The sequence below is a fragment of the Poecilia formosa genome, unplaced genomic scaffold, assembly GCF_000485575.1.
Source record: "Poecilia formosa unplaced genomic scaffold, Poecilia_formosa-5.1.2 Scaffold16, whole genome shotgun sequence".
NCBI classification, from domain to species: domain Eukaryota; kingdom Metazoa; phylum Chordata; class Actinopteri; order Cyprinodontiformes; family Poeciliidae; genus Poecilia; species Poecilia formosa.
Window position 1 is genome coordinate 1,414,954 of NW_006799955.1, and position 22,986 is coordinate 1,437,939.

The 22,986-nt window shown below is 37.1% G+C and overlaps 1 protein-coding gene across 2 annotated transcripts in view; it reads left to right on the forward strand.

The window, feature by feature from the left end:
• Positions 1–10,333: 10,333 nt before the first annotated feature.
• The window catches only part of LOC103134251 (glypican-6-like), a 98,235-nt gene continuing 85,582 nt past the window's right edge, over positions 10,334–22,986 (forward strand). Inside the window, exon 1 of one of the 2 annotated variants that reach the window (XM_016668608.1) lies at positions 10,334–10,888. In XM_016668608.1, coding sequence (XP_016524094.1) covers positions 10,738–10,888 — 151 coding nt within the window. In that variant the 5' untranslated portion in view covers positions 10,334–10,737. The remainder of the gene's footprint in view (positions 10,889–22,986) is intronic. The other variant, XM_007546413.2, reaches the window with a different exon arrangement.

Consider the following 22,986-nt stretch of genomic DNA (forward strand, 5'->3'; position numbering starts at 1 on the left):
GAAAGCTTTCTGTAATAGAAAAACAGTCTAAAATGAGCAGGAGTGTTGCTTCATTTTCCTCATTAAATGGATGTGCTCAGTTATGCTCCCTGCTTGATTAATGCCAATAAATAATTATTTTTTTTAATTAATCTGAGCAATCTTGCTATCCCTGTTTCAGGATTGTGCTCAAGAAAGACACCCTCAGCCAATTAGTTGTTTGAAATAATTTAATTATAATGACTTGAGTTTATTTCAAGGGAAGAAAAATGGACTTGAATCTTAATTAATATGTCCACATGCACATAGCTTCACATTTTTTGCTGAATATTGCCATGCCTACAGAAATATCCAAGCACATGCTGCCGCTAATTAATAAATAATTCTCATTTTGTTTTTGTATTAAATCCCTACAGACGCTTGGAGACACTGATCTATGTTAGTAATAATTTAAAGATAAATGAAGTTTAACACATTCTCTATGCAGTTGTGCCATTTTGAAGTATGGCCTATTATTATTATTACTTTTTTTTTTTTATAAACTATGTTTTATTTAGCACTTCTACTGATTTACTTGTTTGAAATTCTCCTGCTACATACATTATAAGTTGGTGCAGAAGGATAATTTGTCTTTCAGCTACAGTTACAGTTTGAGTTAAATGGTTAAAACTTAGTCAAACATGGTTCTTCCAACAGCGTAATGATACATCAAAACCAGTCTGGGTATGGAGTGGATAAAGGAGGCTAAAACGAAGCTGTTGGAATGACCCAAACTTCAACCCAATTGGAAATTTTTGCCGTTTGCTTTGTTGGATCCATGCCAGGAAACCACCCACCTTATTTAAATGACCTCAACCAATATAACCAAGAAGAGTGGACAGATATCCTACCAGAATTATGCTAGTCAAGGGTCAAGCACATTTAAATGATAATTAGTGGTAGTGTATGAATGCATATGAAGCTTCATGTATTGTATAATGTTGACACTCGGTGTTACGAAAACTCCACCGGACATTTAAACAAAGGCACCAGGCTCTAGTTTTACAAATCAATGAAGATGAATTTCAAGCCTGGGCAAAGAGCAATTCAGTGCATTTCAAAGGCCCAAGTTAATATTGCATTTATGCCCTCATTGAATGTGCCACCGTTTCTCATCACCTTTGTGGATACTGACTGTGCAGACAAAAGTTTTTGTGTAAGTAGTTTGATTGGCTTGGAATGAGGAGTTTTTGTGCCTCAAATACCTTTCAGTAACCATTACCCTCATTCTGCAGTGGGGATCTTCACAGTGGAATAGTCTCAGTTGGAGCTCAATGCAGTAAATTTGGGAGCTCCACAAGTGAATTGATGAACCTGAGTCACCTTATCTGGAGGGTTGCCCACTTCCAATGCAGAATCCACAGTGGTGCACTGAGTGACGACAGCAGAACAGTGTAATTATCTTGATTGTTAATTTAGCAATGGAGAAGGCAGGATTTGTTTATCCTTGTCTCAGTGGGTTTCTTGCCTCTCTGCTCTGATGAAACACAGCAGCTTGTTTCTCTGGGAGCGGATTAGAAGTTGCTGTCCTCTGAGCAGCTGTTCTGTGCAGCAGGAGATGTTTTTACTCCTCCATCTACTGATAACTCACGCAAAAAGCATGTTTTCAAGTCAGAGAGAAATCTGAATGAGGACACAGCACCTGAAAAAAAAAAATAAATAAACCGAGTGAGAATGTTTATCCAGAACAAAAAACACATACAGATTTTTTTATTACTATTATTTATTTATAGTATCAGAAGATACGACTAAAGAAATAGACCAAGCAAACTTCTGAGTTTCTCCTCGACCTGTTTATGAATGTTCTGGATTCCCATGAGAATAGTGGAGTGGTTTGGCAGGTTGAGAAGTTCACTGCATAAAATATTTGAAAGCTGGTGGTTAGCTTTAACTTTAGCCGTCCCCAAAGACCTTCGCTTTAAAGAAAGATACTTTCTGTTTTTGCTAGCTACTTTAAAGTGAGAAAAAAAAATCGATTATCATTTTAAAGGAAAAAAAAAATGTTTCAAATTTCCTATTTGTCTTTTCCCAGAGGGAGGTTTCGGAGGTTTTCTGCAGTGCATTGTAAGTTGCTGAAATATTTAAGTGTGTGTTTATTACAAGCTTGAGTTCATCACAAATTACTTATTTATCTTAAAATCAGAAGGGAAACTTGCAATGAAATGTCCTTGTAAGTTTTCTCTTCTTAAAGACAAAGCCTGTTCTGTGGAAAAATCCACCAGAAAAACCTTGTTTGAAGGTATTCATGTGAAGTCAAACCCAACATCCTCAGGCCACAAGACTGAGAGGCACAAGGAAGGAGTCTGAAAAAAAAGAAGGATTTTTGATCATGATAGATCAACACAAAATAGTGAATAATTATAAATGAAACAAAATAATATATTGTGTTTTTTTTTTCTCGGTGAAACAATTTGAATTATTCTGTGTACGATACTCTGTGTTTGATTAGGGCGGTTAGGGCCTCTTCTTGGTTTTCACATTTGTACTCATCCGCCCTGAGTTGATACTTTGTAAAACTAACTTTCATTGCAGTTACAGTTGCAAGTCTTTGGGGGATATGTCTCTATCAGAATCACATTTTTTGCTCACTCTTCTGTGCAAAATAGTCCAAGCTTTGCTAGATACAAATCAGAGCACCAGAATGATCAAGTTAAATTACCAAGTTAGTGTTTTGATTTAAACCACCTTTTTGTAGCGCCGGTGATATGTTTGCAGTCGCTGTCCTGCTGGAAGTGAACTACCCCCCCCCGGTCCTAAAAGATTTGCTTCCAGGATTGTTACATTCATCTTCCCACCAACTCTTAACAGCTTCCCTGCCTCTGCTGAAGCAAATCATCTCCACAGCGTGATGTGGCCATAACAGTGTTTCATGGTAGGAATTGTGTATTCAGTATGTGTTCTCTGCCACATATCAGAAACTTCACATTTGGTTTCACGGCCGTCATATTTGGCTTCGGCTATGTATTTGCTACATATGATTTTCTTCTAGTCACTTTTACATAAAAGCCAGATTTGTGGTGTGCCCAAGTAACCTTTGGCCTGTCAATAGATTAGCTAACCTAAGTCTTGGACCTATGAGTCTCCATGGGCCCCTTGGCTTCTTGTCTGATTAATGCTCGCCTAACCAAACCTCTCAGTTTGGATGGATGACACATTATTTTCAGGTTACTGTTTTTATATGATGAACTGAACATTGCTTTGTGAGATTCTCAAAGTATTGTATATTGTTTTACCCTGCCTTAAACCTCTCCGCAACTTTACTTCTGACCTCTCTGGTGTGTATCTTGGTCTTTGTGTGCTTGTTTGTTTGCTAATGTTGTCTAAAAACCATCCGAGGCCTTCAGAGAACAGTTGGATTTAGCCTGAGGTCAAAGTATACACAGGTGGGCTCTATTTACTCAACACAAATCAGTCCACTACTTTTTTTATTTAGGGGTATCAGATTGAAGAGGACTGAATGCAAAAAAAACATCACACTTAACAGAATTCTGCTAAAACACAAAATCTAAAAAAAAAAAAAAAAAACATTGTTTCCTTTCACTTCATGAAAAATATATTTTGTAGAAAATGTAGTCCTTACGGAGTTCAGGCACTACTTCAGGTTGTTCTATCATATAAACTCACAAACTCACAATAATATACATTAAATTTATTAATCTACAGTGTATCCTATATCAATTTAAAGAAAGAAAACACATTGACCATAAATTGATCAAAATGCTCCATTTGATACTACACAATGATTTTTTGAACTCAGGCGATCTCTGAACATTCATTTATTCTACAGGTATTACAAATATGTGTCATCTGATTCATAAGCACACATGAAAAAAGTGTTCAAACCACGAATGTAACTTAACTTACAAAGATCCAAGAATAAAGATCTTGGGTCTTTCTTCTGTCAAAAACTCTGCAATGTCAGGGAAACTGAGCTGTAATCTGATCATAGTTTTAGGATTATGTTGTGACTGTACGGTTAAAAATTAGTTCAGGTTTGTTTTCACAGTTTATCTAAACACTGTGCATCTGTTTGACTTGTTGTCAATGTTTGACTTGTTGTAAATCCCTTGTTGTAAATCCCTTGTTTACTTCTTTACTTCTTTTGCTTTTACTTCTTTGTTTACTTCTTTGCTTCTTTGCTTTTATTGAATGCCCAGTGTATGTTTTTGCTTCACCCTTAACTTAGCTGACCTGACCACCAATCCTAATTAATTGCTTGTGATTTATTTAGTTCTTTCTTGGCCGGGACAAGCACCACAACCCACAACCCACAAATATTTTTTTGTCTGCCTGGTGAAATCACACTAATAGCCAATTAAGTACTGTTGTTTTCACCCCGGTTCTCACCCTTTTTAAAATTTCTTGGACACACTCTTTGTAGAAGTCTATTTTCAAAATGCTATGCACATAAACTTTAACATCGCCCATTTTTGTGCAAAGTCCAAGTGCAGGGATTTCAGAGTGAATAAGCACAACCTAAAATCCTCTTTGGATTTGGTATATTGTTCTGCTGATATAAAATGGGGAGCAGTGCATTGTCCTTGATCCCCCAGGAAAGCAGATAGCAGTGGGCCACAGAACATTAACTAAGAAACAGGACTCCAAGCTGGACAAAATAAATTTGTCTGACCATGCAATATTTTCATCAATTTGGATGTAAAAAGAGCGCCTCAGAAGGTAAAATAAATAAACAAAAAACCTTTAATGTTCCAATTCACTACTTAGCTGTAAAAAGTCCCTTATTCCTGATTCCGAGAGGCAATAAAAATGATAATTTAATAAATCAGAGAATGATTGAACAATCTGATCTTTACAACATGTACAGTTTCAACCTCAAAACAATGGCAACCTGACATGTTAGAGTGTCATAACCTATTTAGGACAAACTACAGGGTGAGTAAAAAAACAAAACAAACAAACAAAAAAAAAACATTTTTATTAAGCAGCTTTTGGAACCAGCCCTAGTTTTAACTAATCAGTCCTTGTATTCAGTTCAGCTGAGTTCATTTAATCAATTGTGCCAATGCACAAAATAACTTTACCCCTTAAAGTCCCAAACAAGCAAAGTGTCTAAAAAGTTGGTCACTTATTTACAATCAACTAATTAAGTGTGACAATTTAAAGGGCACCTTGCTGCTGCCTACCCTCCTAATCTCTGTGCAAGCAGCCCAAGGTGTACTAAATCTTTCACATTCAGCTTTGGATTTTGGCTCAGGTTTGTGAAATGAATACTGATGCATTGTAATATGCCATATGTTGTGATTCGCATTAGCATTGGTGTGGGATGTCACAGGCTATCATGACTGCAGTCCCACGATGCCAAGTGATGTATTTAACCTGTGACTTCCTACACCTATAATTCTATAGGTGTAAAACATGTGTAAAAAATCAAAAATGAAGAGACCACTGCACTGAACCCCATTGAAAACCTCATGGTTATACCACCAGATATTGATTTCTGAAAGAGTGAAGGGAAGAGATAGCAAAGATTAATAAATGATGTACATATCAATTTAATGAAGTGTGGGGACGCATGAACAAATGCACTGAGGAAGAAAAATTAGAAATGAGACCATGACTATGTGAACACTGCAAAGGAATGTGGTGTAATATATCTCCACAAGACAAGCACAGGAAAAATCAGGGGTAACCACTAAACAGAACATGAGTAACAAATAATCTACTTAAATGTCAAAAACCTCAAATAGTACGGAACTAAAAACTGTAGTGACAAAACAGAATCAAAGTTCTACACATAATGTGTAATCAGATATTGCTTTCTTAAACATAGATGTAACAATTTGACAAGAGCAACTTTGATATAGGCCTTGATTGTTTATGTTGTTATTGAAATGTAGAAATTGTACAATATTGACATCTTCACGTTTTTACCGAAAACACCGAATTTTTCAGACTATAAGCCACTACTTTTTTCCCACGCTTTGAACCATGCGACCGGTGCGGCTTTTCTGTGGATCTTTCTTCAACCACCAGGGGGCTCTATAGCAGGAAGTGAATCATTGGAAGTCAAAATTGGAAAGCAAAGCGCATTTAGAACAATCATTGTTCTAAATGCTTGTTCATTTAGAACAAGCACATGCTAGCAGCAGGCACGACGGAGAAATGTTTTTAAACTCATACGCCCTCATCATGGAAACTACACAAAGAAGTTCATATGATGCAGCTTTTAAGTTGAACCTAAGCTCGGCGTGAATGAATCCGTGGTTCGGCATTGCAGACGCAGGGCTGCGTCCTTGTGGAAAACCGAGAGCAGCTGAGATGCCAGCAGCTTATAGCCCTGTGCAGCTTATATATGTATGTTTCCTTTTTTATTTTTTTTATTTTTTTTTTACTTTGTGAGGTGCGCTCTATAGTCTGAAAAACAAGGTATGTGAATACCAATGTATCATGTAATCTTAGTGTTTGTGTTTAACTCAACCTTTTCCTCTTATTGACACTGTGTCACCTGGGATTCTCCAGCAAAATATACATATGGTTCTGGACAAAAAAGAAGAGACCACTACACTGAACCCCATTGAAAACCTCAGGGTTATTCCAAAAAGTATTGATTCCTGAACTCTTCCTGAGTTAAAACATTTACATTGGTGTTTCTAAATGCATATGAACTTGTTTTGTTGGCTACTTGAGGTCTGAAAGCACTGCATATTTGTTAATTTGACCATTTGCCATTTTCTGCAAATAGAAAATTTTTGCTTGGAATTTCAGACACATGTTGTCAGTAGTTTGGTAAATAAAAGAAAAATGTTAACTTTACTCAAACATATACATATAAAAAGAAAAATCAGAGAAATTGGTCATTTTAAGTGTCTCTTTTTTTTTTTCCAGCGTTCCACATATATGAACAGAGGAGGCATATAAACATATTGTAATTCTAACCTTCTTAGTTGCCACATGCTTCCCAGAAAAAATGTGGTAGTCTCAAGGGTGCTTTTCAGATAGCAGTAAATTGCAAATAACTTAACTTGAATCAAAAAAACTTTATTATTAATAAGCTTTTGTGTGATTATTTTTTGTGCTTTAAAAGCTGACAGCCTGATTGTAGAGAGCACAATCTGTTTTAGATTAGATTTTTCTTCCTGTACTGCCAGTCTGGCAGTCTAAGCCAATTTAGTTACTTGGCTACAGCACACACTGCCTGAAAAGCTCTCTGTGATTTTGTCAAGATTATAAATGTCCACTTTTACTTCATCTTTAGAATGTTATTTAACTCTATGTAATCACTGAAATCACTCAGAAAGAAAAGGAAACTAAAAACACATCACTAGTTCTGGAAATTTGACATAAACTGGATTCAGTTTTTTTTTTTTAAAAATAGACATGCTTGGGCCTTTGTTTCACTATATAATAACCGAATTAGAAAGTGCTGTTTTCAGAGAATAATCCCTGGAATTAAATTTCCCTTGTATGGTAAATATTAATTTATATGAAAACATAGCCTACTGGTATTTATAAAAAACAAAAAAAATGAATAAATTAAGGCATGTTCAGCTTCAGGGCCAAAGATCACACTTTTAAAGCAAAGCTGAGTTGAAGGGAGCTGAGAAACTCGCAGCTGTTCCTGTAATCCTCAATGTAAATATTAAAACAGAAGGCAACATTTTCAGTACTTTACTGTTAACACTAGTGTCAATCTGCATTGTTTACAGGCACATGGTGGATAAAAGTAAATCTTTCAAATCTTTATTCTAAGACAGAAATATTCTGACAAATATTGTGAAAGGTGTATTTTTCAGAATTTCAAGTCACACATTGTAAAACTATTCACACATAACATTTACTCTTTTTACAACTGCAAACCTAAAGTAACTTATCCTGGGCAGTCTGTGTAGCTATGCTGCTATGGGCTTAAGCTGGCGGAAAACATAATAACCACTTTTCGTCATTCTCCTACTACTTTACACTTTTGCATAAATTGTAAAGTTGAACTGCAAAGTTATTTCAGCTTTTACTACATAGGAGCCACCACTGACCTGTTTAGCTTTCACACCCTACTGCTGCTAGTAATGTTCTCCTACTTTCAGTGTGCAACCCGGTCTCTCTCTTAGACATAGCCATTGGCTGAACTTTTGCTGTGACTAACTGTGTGCTCCCTCTTTCATCCTAAAGACTTAAAAAGAAACTGGCTCTGAACTTATCTGCTTAGCTCTGTTTTTCTCCTACATGAAACCACTAAAGGAACCTCTCCTGCCATTAACTTTTACTTTACTTTAACACAGACAATACTCCAAGATCACTTCTTCTGTTACTTTACATGAAACTCTGTATCATTTTCTTTTTGCTTTGTTATTCTGCACTACTAGTTTTGTCTATCATAAATAACCCAAATAACATACAATGAAATTTGAAGTTGTAAGGTGAGATGTGAAAAGGTTAAAAAGGTGTGAATACTTTAGGAAGGGACTGTGTGTCTGATGGATCCTAAAGTCTAAATGATCTGTCAATGGATGGGATCAACATGACCAAAAACGATTCTGTCTTTTTAAGATACATAATACGATCACTTAAGAATACAAATATTTCCAATATAAAAAGAAAAAAGAAAAAAAAAATGAAGGAAAGGATCTATCCAGATCCTGTGTTTTGGATTTTTGGTGTTTGCTTTCCTACTTTCCTATTTATGCATGATTTGCTGTAGTTTCTGTCTTTATTTTTTGACCAGTATTTCTTAGTTGTTATTTTTCTTTTATTTATGTTAGACCTGTTGTACATTGTGGTTAGTTATTTTTTGTTATGGTTAGATTTTTTTTTTTTTTACTTCCTGCTCTCCTCTTAATGTTTACTTTTCCTTGCTCCCCTGCGCCATCTTTTTCTTTCCCTCAGCCTGCCTTCGCCTCTACCCTCACAGCTGAACCCATTTACTTCAATTCCATTGTTACAGCAATTTCACTTCCAGTATTTAACCATTTCTTCTTCATTAACTTTGCACTAGATTCTCAGTTAGTTTCATGTACCTGGTCCTTGTTTGTTCCTGCTTTTACTCCTGGTGTTCCTGTTGTTTTGTAAGTTCTTCTTCAATTACTTTTTTTTTTTTTTTAATTAAATTAGTGACCATCTTCTCACTGCCCCTGCCTGCTCTGTACTTGGGTCCAATCTTCACAACTACACATCATGACAGATTCCCTGTGTTAACCTAGAATGTGACCCAAAATCTTTTGGTGCAGGGTTTCCCTCTGAGACAAGCCGGTGACACTTGAAAACACCTTCACAAGGTGGCACACCACTCTAATGGAAATCCTTCACATCCTAGTGGCAGTCACATTAATCCACTGTTGATCTACAGAGGGATCAAGCTCTTCAAAAATCAATAGTGCCCTGATAAGCTTGCCTTCTGATCCTCACTGTATCCTTTAACTCCATGTGTTTTATAGTTATAAAGGCTACTGTAGTCGTTCTGTACGTAGTAAAGAAGGATGAGACAATAAGTAAGTATTTGCCTGATTTAAGGTACAGCATGGTTACCTTTTGGTGGAGGAAAATGCAAGTAGAGATGATAGAAATAAAGGGAGTTGTAAAATCTTAGCTTTTCATAATTCATGGAAGTTTGAGGGTTTATTTTATTTTATTTTATTTTTTTATAACACACTTGGATTTGAAATGAGCCAAAGTTTTTCCATCATGCTGGCATCCATCACCTTTTATAATGAAACTGAATGGACAAAAGTGTTGGTACATGTAAAAACTTCTGAAGTTAATTAATCTTTTACTGCAGTAACATTGTTGGACTCTGAAAATCTTAGGTACATTTAATCTCTAATTTGAGTTATTTATTGTGTGGGGGAAACAGCTTTGGAAAAGAAAAAAAAAAAATAGTTGTCCGCTTTTATTATGCCTTTAAACAATTTGGGAAAGCCATATTGCTATTTGCATATTCACACAGGGGAACAATCTTAAATTATGATTGTAAGCATTTAATTCCCAATAAATAATGATATCTAGTGTGTTTTTTTATTTCTGTATATTCTAAATAAATGCAAAACTTGTTTCTTATAAGCTTTGGAAGCATAGTCCCCTCCATGCAGGGTCCAGTCTTCACAGATGAAAATAAACATTTCCAGTTTTGACATTTGTAGTCATTTAGATTATTGGGGCAGCCTCAATTATTTCTCAATTAAGACTGCAATGATTCCATTGAGTTTAAATGTTGGGCTGTATTTAAACATTTCAGAGTGAATACATGATCCTGCAATTAAAACTACATTTACACTAAGAATCTCCCATCCATATTTACCAGTGGTGGCAGCATGTTTGTTCCTGTATGTCAGTCCAGCCCGTTTCCCCGCTGAGCTGAAATGGATGAGGCTAGATTCCACTCCATATTTTGTGTCCCGCTCTGTCCTGCCGGTCCGTCTGATCCGAACACGCAGCGCTTTCCAGCAGCCCTCACCATTTCCACTTCAGCGCAGCCTCCACAGGGGCTCCTTTCGCTGGACCAAGTTGAGCCACCTTCTTGAATTCATGTGGCACCTACACAGTCCTTTTCTCTGCGCCACTTACTCTTGGCCGCGCTTCGACTTGCCGCTCTGCTCCGGGAAATGTGTCGGTAGACATTCATACTAGTTGAGCTCCAAACAACATATACATGAGCAGTCATTAAGTACCTGCGGACCTGCTGCAGGAGGGGGGAGTTTTATTTTTATTTTTTTTTTATTTTACGGCTGGGAACCCGAAATCACTGAAGGACCTTTGCACAAGTGAACAATGCTGAGACTAGAGACTATCATCTGCACTTTTTCTGTGCTGTCAGTCGCAGCAAGAGCAGATTTTAAAGCACGGAACTGCAGCGAGGTGAGGGACGCTTGCCTTGAGAGGGGCTTCGCCTTCGCACATGTTCCTCACCAGGAGATCCCAGGTAAGTCTGCGCAACCTTTCCGACAGTTCATGAAAGTAGAGTATTTCTTCAGTAATTTATTAAGAACATGTATAAGGATATATTTGGGTCACTTTTTTAAAAAAAAAAAGGGGCTGCATTTTTTTTACCCTTTGCTTGCATATTATACAGATCACTCATATAACATATCAACCACCTGTCACTTAAAAGTCCCCCTGTGAGGGATTTGCTGCTTAAAGTGCTTTAACTATCTGGATATTGATCAAGACCAGGTGAAACCTCCCTGCGTCCCTCAGCTTGCACCAGTGAGGCAACTATAGATCTGGCTGGTTTATTCATTAAAGTGAGAAGATTTGCTCCTTGTTTTTATTTATGCTCACTTCTTTCCAAAAGTTCCAACGCTGCTATAGGGTCCCCTCATGAATTCACTGATGGTTTCAGGTCTGACTGTGTCCAGCAGAGACTGACGGGTGTAAAAAGTGACTAAGTGTGCTGAAACCAGCTTCTGTCCAGTGAAAATGAAAAGAAATAGCAACGTACAGCTGTGTTACCATGGTTTCAACGATGTTTTCCGCGAACTTGTTCTAAATTGAAAGCTCTAATCACTAGGATAAACAACAATTAAATAAATAAATACAAATTAGTATTAGTTATTTTTATTTTTTAAAAATCGTATTGTGATTACTGTCTTGAAACTCATCAAGTTCATCAGTATGACAAAGGCATTAGAGTTGGGGCATACAGTTCTCACATTACTATGGGGTGCTAAAAAGTGTTACGTATTTGACCTGACAGTCAAAGGGTCACTTTGTGGAAGACGCAACACTTCGTGATTATGGGTCATTTTGTAATTTTCATGGGTCAGTGTCATATTGTATGTTTTCATGTAATAAATTTAGAAATTAGAAAAAAGTAATAGGTTGTGGTAGCTGCCTTAAACTATTTGTCAAGAACTCAGTTGGGGTTTGTTGTCTCATGCATGCATGTTTAAATGAATCATGGAACGTGGAATCGGTTGTGGCTTTAATAATTTTTAAATTATTAAAGCAATGGCAATTTGCACGTTTTCGTCAAATGATTCACAATGTTCACAAATGATCATTGGTTCAAATAAACGCTTTCCATGCAAAGTGCATTACCTTGCAACTCGTTTTTATGCTTTTATCCGAAAAAAAAAAAAAAATCTGTGTTTTGTCCTTAAAAAAACATAGACCTTGAAATATAATGCTGTTTGTTCAAGAAAACTTCCAAGCTGTTAACCAGTTAGAGAGAAAAATGAGAACATTTTGAGGAGAGTATGAGAGTTAACTTTGATTGGATTACCTTCGAGGCACTAAGTGGCTGCTGGAGGCAAAGGGCTACTCGTATTGTTTCCTTTTGAATGTAGTAAGGAAAAACCATCCTCAAAATGCTTTCCTCCCAAAGTCCAACATGTTTAAGATTCTTTTGAAATTCAAATATCTTTACTTTTACAACTTTTTGCCTTCTTCTGAGATAAATTGTCTGAGAGGCTGTGTTCTTAAGGATTTTCTGCTTTTAAAATCATGGTAACACTGTGCTGTTTTAATGGTAATTTCATTTTAAAACAGCTATAAACTGCTGAAAAGTTATCATGATAATCATTAAAACCACTGATTGCTTCATACCTAACAGTTATAATTATTATTATTTTTTTTATTATAATGCCTCAGCCAATTAGGAATAGATTGGAATCAGTTTTATTCTGATCACAGTTGTGTTTCCGCTATTCAACAAATGCGTCAAACCAAAGTCTCCCAACATTTTCTGTCTATAAATACGTCGACCGAAATCATGTACTTTGATGCCCTATTCTTAGTTTAATAAAAAAAATAATAATAATTCTGATAAAGCTTAGTGACACATCCTTTGATGCATAAAATTGGATGGCCTCATAGTTCTTTCATTTTCAGTTGGATTCAAAATGACTATATCAAAAAACCTGAAGCACTTTTTTTTGTAATCACTCATATTAATCAGGTGTTCAGATCTAAAGGAAAGCAAAATGTTATCAGCAAGGAAATATTACAAGTGCCTTTGTTTTTTTGTTTTTTTTTAAGGTTTTGTTGGTATTTATTAACAGTTGTCAGACAAGAAATTGGATTATGAAAGAGAGGGAGAAGACATGCAGCAAAGGTCATCAGGCCAGGACTTGTACCTGTGACAGCCCCGTCAAGGACTAAGGCCTCCATCTATGGGTCACGCTTTACCCCGGCAACACCACTACATCTGTTTTCAATGTTCTTGTTGACGTCATTGTAATTGTGCAACCTTCTACAACGTTTATTACTTAGAAAGACACAGAGAAGACATAATGGAGCGCATACAGCAATTGGCACACCTATGGACATACTTGTCGTTGTTGTGCACTGAAATTTTCAAACCTTATGCTTCTTTCATTTAATTAATGCATCGTTCACTGCTGTTGCCTTAACTATAAGCATATGATGTGCACGTTTTAGCTAAACTTGGATAATAACATAACTCCTAGTTTGAACTTGAAACCAGTATTTGCTGTGCAACCCAAAACAAATCAAATCAGTTTTAAATGAGTTCAAAAGGCTTTGTTTTCAAGCTGTCCCAGTCGGATTGTCGCACGTCATTAGCGTAATGCGCCATCATCAGCGAGCCTTTCCATAAAGCAGGGAATCTGGCACACGTTAAAGGCTGCATATTTGATAACAGGCACACCTGTTCAGGGATTGGTTGAATAACAAACTGATTAAATCGTATGGATCTGTGTTGGTTGACATCACAGCTAATCTCCCAAATGAGTGATACATTTCTCTCTTTTTCTTTAATATCAGAATAACGGCATCCTGAATACTTTTGTTGTGATCTTTGAAGAAGTTACAAGATTAAAAGAATCCCTGCAGAGACAACATGTAACTCGGCAAAAATCGTCTGCTGCAAACATGCGCCTTAGTGCATCGTCTTTATTCTAACAGTGTAGATCCTACATGAAATCATGACATAACTAATAAGTGAATTAGCTTCTTGATTGAAACGTGAAATTGTCAAAAGTGTAATTTAAAACAACTGTATGCAACAAGTGCAAGATGGCAAACAAAACATTTCCATTGTCTTTCTATTAACTCATGCAATTTAGAATGATCTCCTTTCTAGTTGATCATCCAAATTGAAGCAAATGTGTTAGTTTAATAACCAATTATAAATAAAAATTTGAAGCATTAAGTTTATGTCCTTCTGAAGAGTGGAGAAAGTACTTCTTATTTAAAAAAAAAAGGTGGAGCAAGCTTTATTTGCTTCACATTTTTTTTGACTCCTCAAAAGCCACAGTAATTTATTCTTGACTTAACCTGTGCCTCACTCTCTGCTTTGGAAACAATAGTCTCCTCGTTGGAAGGTAAGGTTTGCTGGTCACACAAGTAGTCAGGAATGGAGAGGAAGCTTAAACACACACAAAAAAAACCCTGAACCTAAATAAACTTTTTATGTTTTATAACAGGGTTGGATCCCTCCTACTGACTGCAAATCAGTCAAAATACAGTATAAACTTTGGAAAATAACCCACAATTCCAGAGGAGGCTGCAGGCTGCTCGGACTCCCTCTATCTGCATTGGTGACAGTCCTGTATGCTTTTGTTTCTTAAGGCTAATGATTTGATCGGTCTAGGTGTCTGCTGCAATAAATCTTTCTCACCCACAGTAGAATCAAGATTGCAGTGACCATTTTGGACGTTTAACCTTGCCATGGCCTCTTTAAATAGACGTAGGAGTTTGGCAGGAAAGAAAGGCCTCTTGGAAACTGAGCTCTGGGTTTTCCACACAAGTAAAGGGTGTACTAGTTCTGTCCCATTGAACAACCTGGGGTCCATGTAATATTGAGCTGGGAAACTGTCAATAGAATTAACTATTAAGTTGGAGGAACTGGAGTTTGCATTTAATCCTTTTTGATTAAAAGGATTGGGGGGGGGTCGGGATGGAAAGACGGCATGTCTGGGGCTTACTATTTCAACTTGGCTAGCAGACTTTATGAACTCATTTACTCACACATTGACCTTGTTTGCAACTGGCAGTAACATTTGCCCACGCTAATTAGATCATGTCCAGACAGTGTTAAATGCAGGTGTGTGCACACTGAAGGTTATCTATTTTAAAAATCTGGATTGGTTTGGCAGTCTGACCACAATCGCTCTTAAGTAGTAATGGAGGACCTCCCTCTGACCTGAAGGGACTCTCTTTCAAGCTGCAGTTATTACTCAGATAACTCTCATTTTAAAGAAGGAGAACATTCCATCACTGCTGTCAGCTAATTAAAGCCTAATAAACAGCCCTTTAAAGGAATAGATTGAAGACAGTAAATTTTATTAAATGCTTGTTGAACAGCTTTGTAGTAGAACATATATTCCCTCACGACTCCCGTCAACCTTCTCTGGCTGGTTCTGCTCACTTGGAATTGTACATTTTTTGGTTGCACGGTGTCTTGAGTCAACCACCTAACCAGAATATCAGCTCAACGGCAGCATGCTTAATGTTTTAACGCAGCACTCTAATTGCATTATAGATGTTTTGCACAGCTAACAGTTGGGGGAGGGAGGGCTGTTTGTTTTTATCATTAGTGTCTTTTTGCTGACGCTGAGCTCGTGAAGCCACACATTATTTATTCACCTTCTCCCCTCATTTAGTGTCTCTTAAGATAGATAATTGAACCCCTCAAGAGTTTTGTTACAAAAAGACCTTCCACATTATGCAACATAGGTAATTTTCAAGCATGATAAATGTCTGAATAATAACCCAGTGCAAGTGATTAAATGTAATTATGATGTTACAGAAACACATCGGACCTCATCTCTATCACCGAGCTGATAGTTCCGTGAATAGCATGGACAAATGTTTACTTGCATGTAAACCAGGTAGCTGCGGGGCAGATTTTAATACCTGGTGTGAATGGTTTTTGCCTAGCCTGTCTGTATATGTATGAATAATACAAGATTAAAATGCCATGCCATTTGCCCTTAAACAACTTTGGAACTCGCTTTATATATTGGCTCATTGCCGTTTTGTAAGACTCAGAAAAGTCCAGGGAGAACATGCAAACTCCTTGTAGAACCCAGTAACTTCTTGCTGCACCACTGTAGCGTTCATTATGACCAGACGCTTACATTTTTGTGCCGTCAGGTCATAGAAAATCTCTCCAAAGATTCCTTTTTAAAATGTAATGTAATGTTGCAGAAAAGGCAGTATGTCTTTCTATGCAGAGTATGTAAACATCTATTTTTAACTTTACATACAGAATTTTATGTATTTATTTGAGTTGCTATTTTTTTATTTTTATTTTGTTTTGCTTGCTTTCTTGTATATGGAGAATAAAATGAATTCTGATTCTGAACCTTTGAAATATTACCTGGTTGTAAGATAAACAGCTGGCAGTGACAGACCTTTGCATCGTTATAAAACCAGAGAAAAAGAAGGGGGAACATGGAAAGATGTCATTTTTTAAATCCAGAAGTCCACTTTAAAGCCCATGTATAAAAAATTATACACACAAAATGATAACTGCTAGCCCCTAAAACATCAATAAATGTAATTATGTAACAATAGTGGGACAGCAATGCAGGGGGCTTTCAATGTGTTAAGGAGCTGTTTAAGGGGTGGCACGGGAGCATGCATGCGTGGCAGACGGCGAACAGCTTAAGTGACAACATTATCATGGAGTTCGTGTTGCAGCACTTGTATGTTAGTTGGTCCTTGGGGGTCTCGGTGAAGAGTGACTCTACAAGCCTTAGTGTTTCTGTTGGCCACGCAGCTGCCTCCACACTCTTACAGCTCGCCGATGATACGGGAAAAATTTCAGCTCTGATATTACTGGTCCTTGTCTGCGAATGAGTCATTTTATCTACATGCTGTGTTGCGCTTGTAGAGTGATTAGCTTCCATGGATTGATTCCTTGAAATCTCTTGTAATAGCTTTGAGCATCAGCTTTTAATATGAGCAGCGTTTCAATCCTGTTACTTTGTGAGACATGAGATTAGACTGAGACATTACACATCAAGTTATATAAGGCAGATTTTCTTTACTGTCTTTTTAAATGCTATTCATTAGATCTTACCCCCTTTTTTTTTTACCATTTAAATTTTTGGCTAGCGATAAATCATCATAAATTTAAGCGCTTGGCTCAGCCCTGCTGCTCAAAAGGCAGGAGTTGAAGGGGTTTTTTCCTACTAAGCCATTCCTGAGCCAATGGGAAAATCAGAATCAGTTCAATGGGAAAAAATGGACTATTTCTCCTATCGTCCTCATTTTCTAGGAAGAGGAGAGCAGAGTGACATTTCCAAAGCCATGTCAAGCCTTTTTTGTTTTGGTCCACTTTGTTTTATCAATTCAAAAGTCAAAATTCTACCAGGATATTTCAGAGCAGCTGCTGCTTCCTATGCCGAGAAGCTTTTTGGAGACACTGATTCCATTTTTCAGACGGACCTTAGACCTGCCCTCACTCTCAAAGTACCACTTGGCACATGGTTCAGTGAACACTGGGTCACTGTGCTTGACTGGTCAGCAAACTCACCTGACCTAAACCTTATAGAGAATCTGCGAGGTATAGCCAAAGGAAGGTGGGAGACACCAGATCTAAGAATGCAGGCAGAATGAAAACTGCTTTCAAAGCAATCTGGGCTCCCTTAACGCCTCAAAATTCACATTTTCTTAGGAACTGAATTTGGAGGGTCTATTTAGCTGAAACTCGTAATTATCTAATTTAGCAGAAACAAACAGTTGACATCCAGTCATCCTCAATAAATTACAGTATTATTAAAGTGTTAATTTAATTTTGAAACTCAAATCACCAAGTGAAGCGCCTTATATTAGTTACTGTGTTAATTACACACAGAGACTTGTGTTTTCAAGGCTTTATTTCTGTTAATTCTTACAGCTGATGAAAGGTCAACATTTAGAAGTAAAATATTTCATCTGACCAATAAAGAAAAAACATTATGATAGGAACGTCATAAAACAAGGTTTTCTATTTTCAAAATCTACTTTTTTTTCTGACAAATGACCCTTATTAGCAAATTTATTGTAACTTATTAAATTATTGTATATGAGTAATGAATCTATGTATATGTCTTTGAATAAAATCTCTGCAAAAATACTTTTCAATTATATTATAATGTATTATATTTATATTTCTTAAGACCGTCAAAATGACAATAAAAAATAAAGTAACAAATTCTCATACATTATTTTAGCAGTGTCGTAAGTAAGTCTGCTTTTCTGTTTTAGAATAACTAGGTCATGTTTCATTCAATCTGACTATATCATAACAATCTCATAGCAGTCCATGCCAACTCCACATAGATTAAACTGGTATTCAAAACATGTTTTTAGAGCTAAAAATGAAAGTCTTCGTATCCATGAGCCGTTGTGTTTGATTAGAGGAACCAGGTCAGTTGACATGTCGGCATGTAGACTCTGTTATGAGCCAAAGTTTAAAAGCTGAGAAGGTAATTTGACAACCCTGAGGCTGCTCCTTTGCCTGCTGACCATGGCTGAAAGCTGTCAGCAGCTACATCCCGATAAACTTGTGGATTGCAATAAAAGACCTTGGTGTTCGCTCATCCAGAAACCCAAACCGCACTCTTGTCAGTAAGTCGCGTCTAACTTTAAACTTTTTAATTCGGGTGTGACAAATTAACTACCGTGCTCTTCATCAGTCTGCATTTCCGCAGCACTCGTTAAGGATCTGATCTGTGCTTGGTCTTGTCCCTGCTGTCTCAGTTTCCTCTGAGAGGATTACCCAATGTCTGAGACTAGATATGGAAAGTGAGTCACACAGCAGTCTGCTGGATTCAGCGGAGCTTCTATTCAGCACTAACATTTGACGTCCATCTCTGTTTACTGCCAGTAAGTACAGAGAAGTGGGACAGAAATAACTGTGCTGATATTTTATGTGATCTTCTGCATACAGAAGGCAAATGACCTTCGCTGAGGACTCTGATTTGTGCAGGTTTGCCCCGGTCAATGAAAAGGGCCATAACAGTAAATACTCACAGTGACCATGTCAAGTTTGCCTCTCCGGCATGCCTCACTGCAGCGGTGATATGTCGTGAAATTATTGTGACCTTTCTGTCAGTCACACGTGTGTGGAAATAGATCCGGAGGCTCCTTGAAGGGATCACGAATTTCAATAGATCTGTGGCGTGTTTATGTTTCTCCATTTCCCTCAACAAGCATCAAAATATTTGCGATGAAAGTGCAGACGATATGGCTCGTGGTTGTTGTTTTTTTTTGTGTGTGTGTGTGTTTGTATATGGCTGCAACAATGTTTGTGCCTCTGTTCAGCTATAAAATGTAATGTGAATCTGTCTCAGCATGGGGGGTACCGTCAGGGGGACAAAAAAAGTCCAAACAGTCATCAATTTTCCCGTGGCAGAGGGGATTTCTCAAGCGCTGTCTCCATCCTTGTGTCATCAATCATGCTTATGAATGCCAAAGTGGCCTCATGATGGGCTCTTTCAGCGGCTGTTCTGTCTGAAAGCTGCGAGAAACACTGTGCCCTACAATTTATACACACAGCACCCTGCAAATTTATTGGAACTCCTGGTAAAAGTGGGTAAAAGAAAATCTTAAAAAAAAAAAAAGTAGCTTTCATTTCAGTAGCATAATTTCAAACATAATCATTTAACAACAGCAAAATTAGGAGCCAATCAATTCTTACTATTAAAGGAATGTACAGTACATTGGAAAACCGTGGTACTTTTTCACGTTATGTTACAAGTACAAACTTTAATATATTTTATTTGGATTTCATATGACAGGCCAACAGTAAAATGAAGCGGAAGTGATTTCACTATGTTGTGTGAAATTAGCATTTTCAACCAGGACACATAAAAGTGTTTAAAAATGAAAAGTGTACAATTCTTCTGTATTCTGAATCTGTGAACATGACTTTTCAAAGACAGATGACCATTGCATTTAAATGAGACATGGCTGGTTTGATTTTAACTTAGGAAGTGGCTTTAGGAAAATACCTACTTGTCAACATTTACCTATGCTTGTAGTCAGTAATTATTAAAACCTTTGGAGAAAAAAAATGGAACTGGAAAACCCCAAATTCATCTTCCCATCTCTGACTGTGGGGAGGATTAGAAGGGAAGTTTCTTCCCCAAGTCCCCAGAGCTGACTGTAAGGAAAGGCCAGTTAGACGATTGCTTTAGTCACGTCAACAAAGTTAATTATGTCAGTCTACAGTAATTTTATTTTTCCTGACCTGAATTTACTTTCATTATGTCTTCTTCTCTGCACATCCCAGTGCAAAGATCAATTTTAATGTTTCTTTAACAAAGGGAGGCTTTATGTTTTCAGGGCTGCTGTTTTTAATAACAAAGTACTGTCTGTAAAATATTCCTTGACTCCAATCCTATTTGTGACTCAAACATTTATCTTATTTTGCTTTTTGCCTCCAGCAGAGCTTAAGTCTAACTCTATTTTCCTGCTAACCCCCCCTTCTTAAAAATTTATATCACCAACAGAGTGTGTATAGAAGCGTGTTTAAGTGTCAGCATTGCACCTTATTTCCTGTTATAAGGTTGAGTGTGGCAGCATATCGAGCTACGTACTTTATTAATCTTACAAAGACAGGCAGAAAAAAACTTTCATTTTATTATCTACTGTATTTCTACAACATACAAATGAAAGTAAAAGCACGCAGTGTTGCTGAAGCTTCTACAGAGGTTGGTTTGTGTGGTTTGTTCACATCGCTGTCGCACAGTTGTTGTCCTTTTTTTATAAATTGGTTTGGAAATATTACTGCATGCACAGCCATAAAAAATTAATGTTTGTCAGACTCATTTAAGCTAAATCCTCGCTGGTATTTTGAGCTACTGGGTCCTGTCAGCAACTGCCCAATTAAATTTGAACCTGCAGTTACTAAGAAAGGGATTATTATTATTTTTTTATTTCTTCCAAAAAGAGCAGGTATTAACACATTTGCAGCAGTTAGTAATCCTGCTTTTAAACACTGTTGCCCACTCAACACGGGGCTGCACGCTTCATGCTTACAAAAATAGAAGCTCGCTTACAGTCTGTTATCTCTTTCAACCTTATTCAATTTATGCAAGGGTGCCATGCTAAGGAAGTCAGACAGTGAAGTTACAAATAAAATACAGTTGAAAATAATGATGCGTAAGACTATTTGGGTGAGAAATATACATACGCTCATTGTTGTCATAAATGTTATATTTATTCTGTTTTTTTGTTTTGTTTTTTGTTTCACTTGTTTTTAATTTAATAATTATTTTGCATAGGGAAATGATTGTACAACACACAAGGGCTCCATTGTCTAAAAAATAAGAATTTCATACACAATTTTATCCTGTAGATTTTCTCTAATCCAAACAGTCAAAAATATACATGCAGGCTTAGTTGCAGGGAAGCTACATAATTTTAGAAGCCATCAACAAGCTTCTGATTGGATATTAGGTGGAGTTGGTATAACTCCATTGAAACTGGAGCATTTTATGTCATGGACAAGGCTATGGAGAACAGCTAGCACATTTTCAAAACAGCAGCGATTGAGTCCGTTCCACAAGGTCTGTATTAGTCTGCCTTAGCCTGCCTGTGCTCCAAAACGGTTCTGATGTTTGTTTGAAGCAATGCCCTGTTGCCATGCAGGGTTGAGTCCAAGTTTCAAAGATCTAACTATTTATTTGGGGTCAGGTAGGGTGAACAATTTGAAGGTAGTCCTACATTTTTATCATTCCACTCACGCCTCACCGTGGCTCCTCCACACATAGCTCTCATTTTTGCGCAAATAATGTATTCTTTGTCTTAGACCTTTTTCCAGATGCCAGTTGGAACAATGACTATTTTCTGGACAGCTCCCTCTCAGTCCAGGCAGATTGTAAACTTGCTTCACTATGAACAGTCACTCTGGAGTTTGAGCAGTTTTCCGTTTTTGGCAGACTTGAGGTGTTGAGCATCCGGACCAATTTCTTTTTATCTGAGGGTAACAAGTTTGGGTCAGATGGTTGAACCACAATCAATCTGGGTATCCCCGCAGAACGACTATCCAAGGCACACTTCAAATCTTGCTTTGGAAGGCTGGCATTGAGATTTCTGATTGACCTCCACAAAGATCTGACCTTAGCCCTGCCGTAAATGCTAGGAAACTAACCGTCTTAAATGAATTCTGTTAATCTTAGTAGGAAGAATGATCAAAAACACATAGTTCTGATTCTACAAGGCCTTTGCTAATGGCCACAAAAAGCATACAGCTTCTCTGCAACCTTGCTTCAGGACATCTATTCACATATTAATGAGATATATTTATTGTTATGTTATCTTGACAGGGTGTAGATTACAAAAGATGCACAATATTCTCAAAAATATTCTGAACAGATATGTTGTGTAATGATTGCACATGGAAAAAGAATTGTTCAAATCTATCGCTAAAATCATATACTCTAACAAAACCGATGACTTATATATTCTTTGTTGTCAAAGGTGCCAAGGTACTTAATGTAAGCTTCTCCAACATGAGTAATTGTTCAGACATTTTTTGGCATCTGCCTCTCCCATGATGTGTGAACACTTTGATTCTCATGGTTTATTTCTTCCTAAAAAAAAAAAAACTCTTTGCAGAGTTCCCAGTGGTTTTCTTCTTTTCAACCCGTTCACTGATCAGCACTTTCCGAAAACAATCCCCCTGATCACTGTCTGGTTCTGTATTGACTTTAGAGTCAATATTTGGCATTTGGGTGCCAACGTCTCATCTAGCCGGGTCCAAACCTAGTCATCATAAAACAAAACCCCCTCCAATGCCTCATTGTGTCTATCTTTAGCTACTTGCTGCCAGTTCTGTCTTGTTGAGAACATCTGAGGAGACGTGAGGCGAAACCTGAGTGGATTGGATGTTTTCCTTCATATTGATTTCGAAGATGTTTTTGGATACTTTTTCTCTTTTAGCATTTTTTTTTTTTTGCATCTTAGTGCTGCAGCCCAGGAACATTTGCAGTGCCTTAAGATTTAATAGCTTATTCCTATAAACATATCCATTAATCATGAGTTGAAGGTAATTATGAATGTAGGTCTTTTAAACTATCAGCAGCTGCTACATGTAATACAGCAATTTGCAATGTTCCA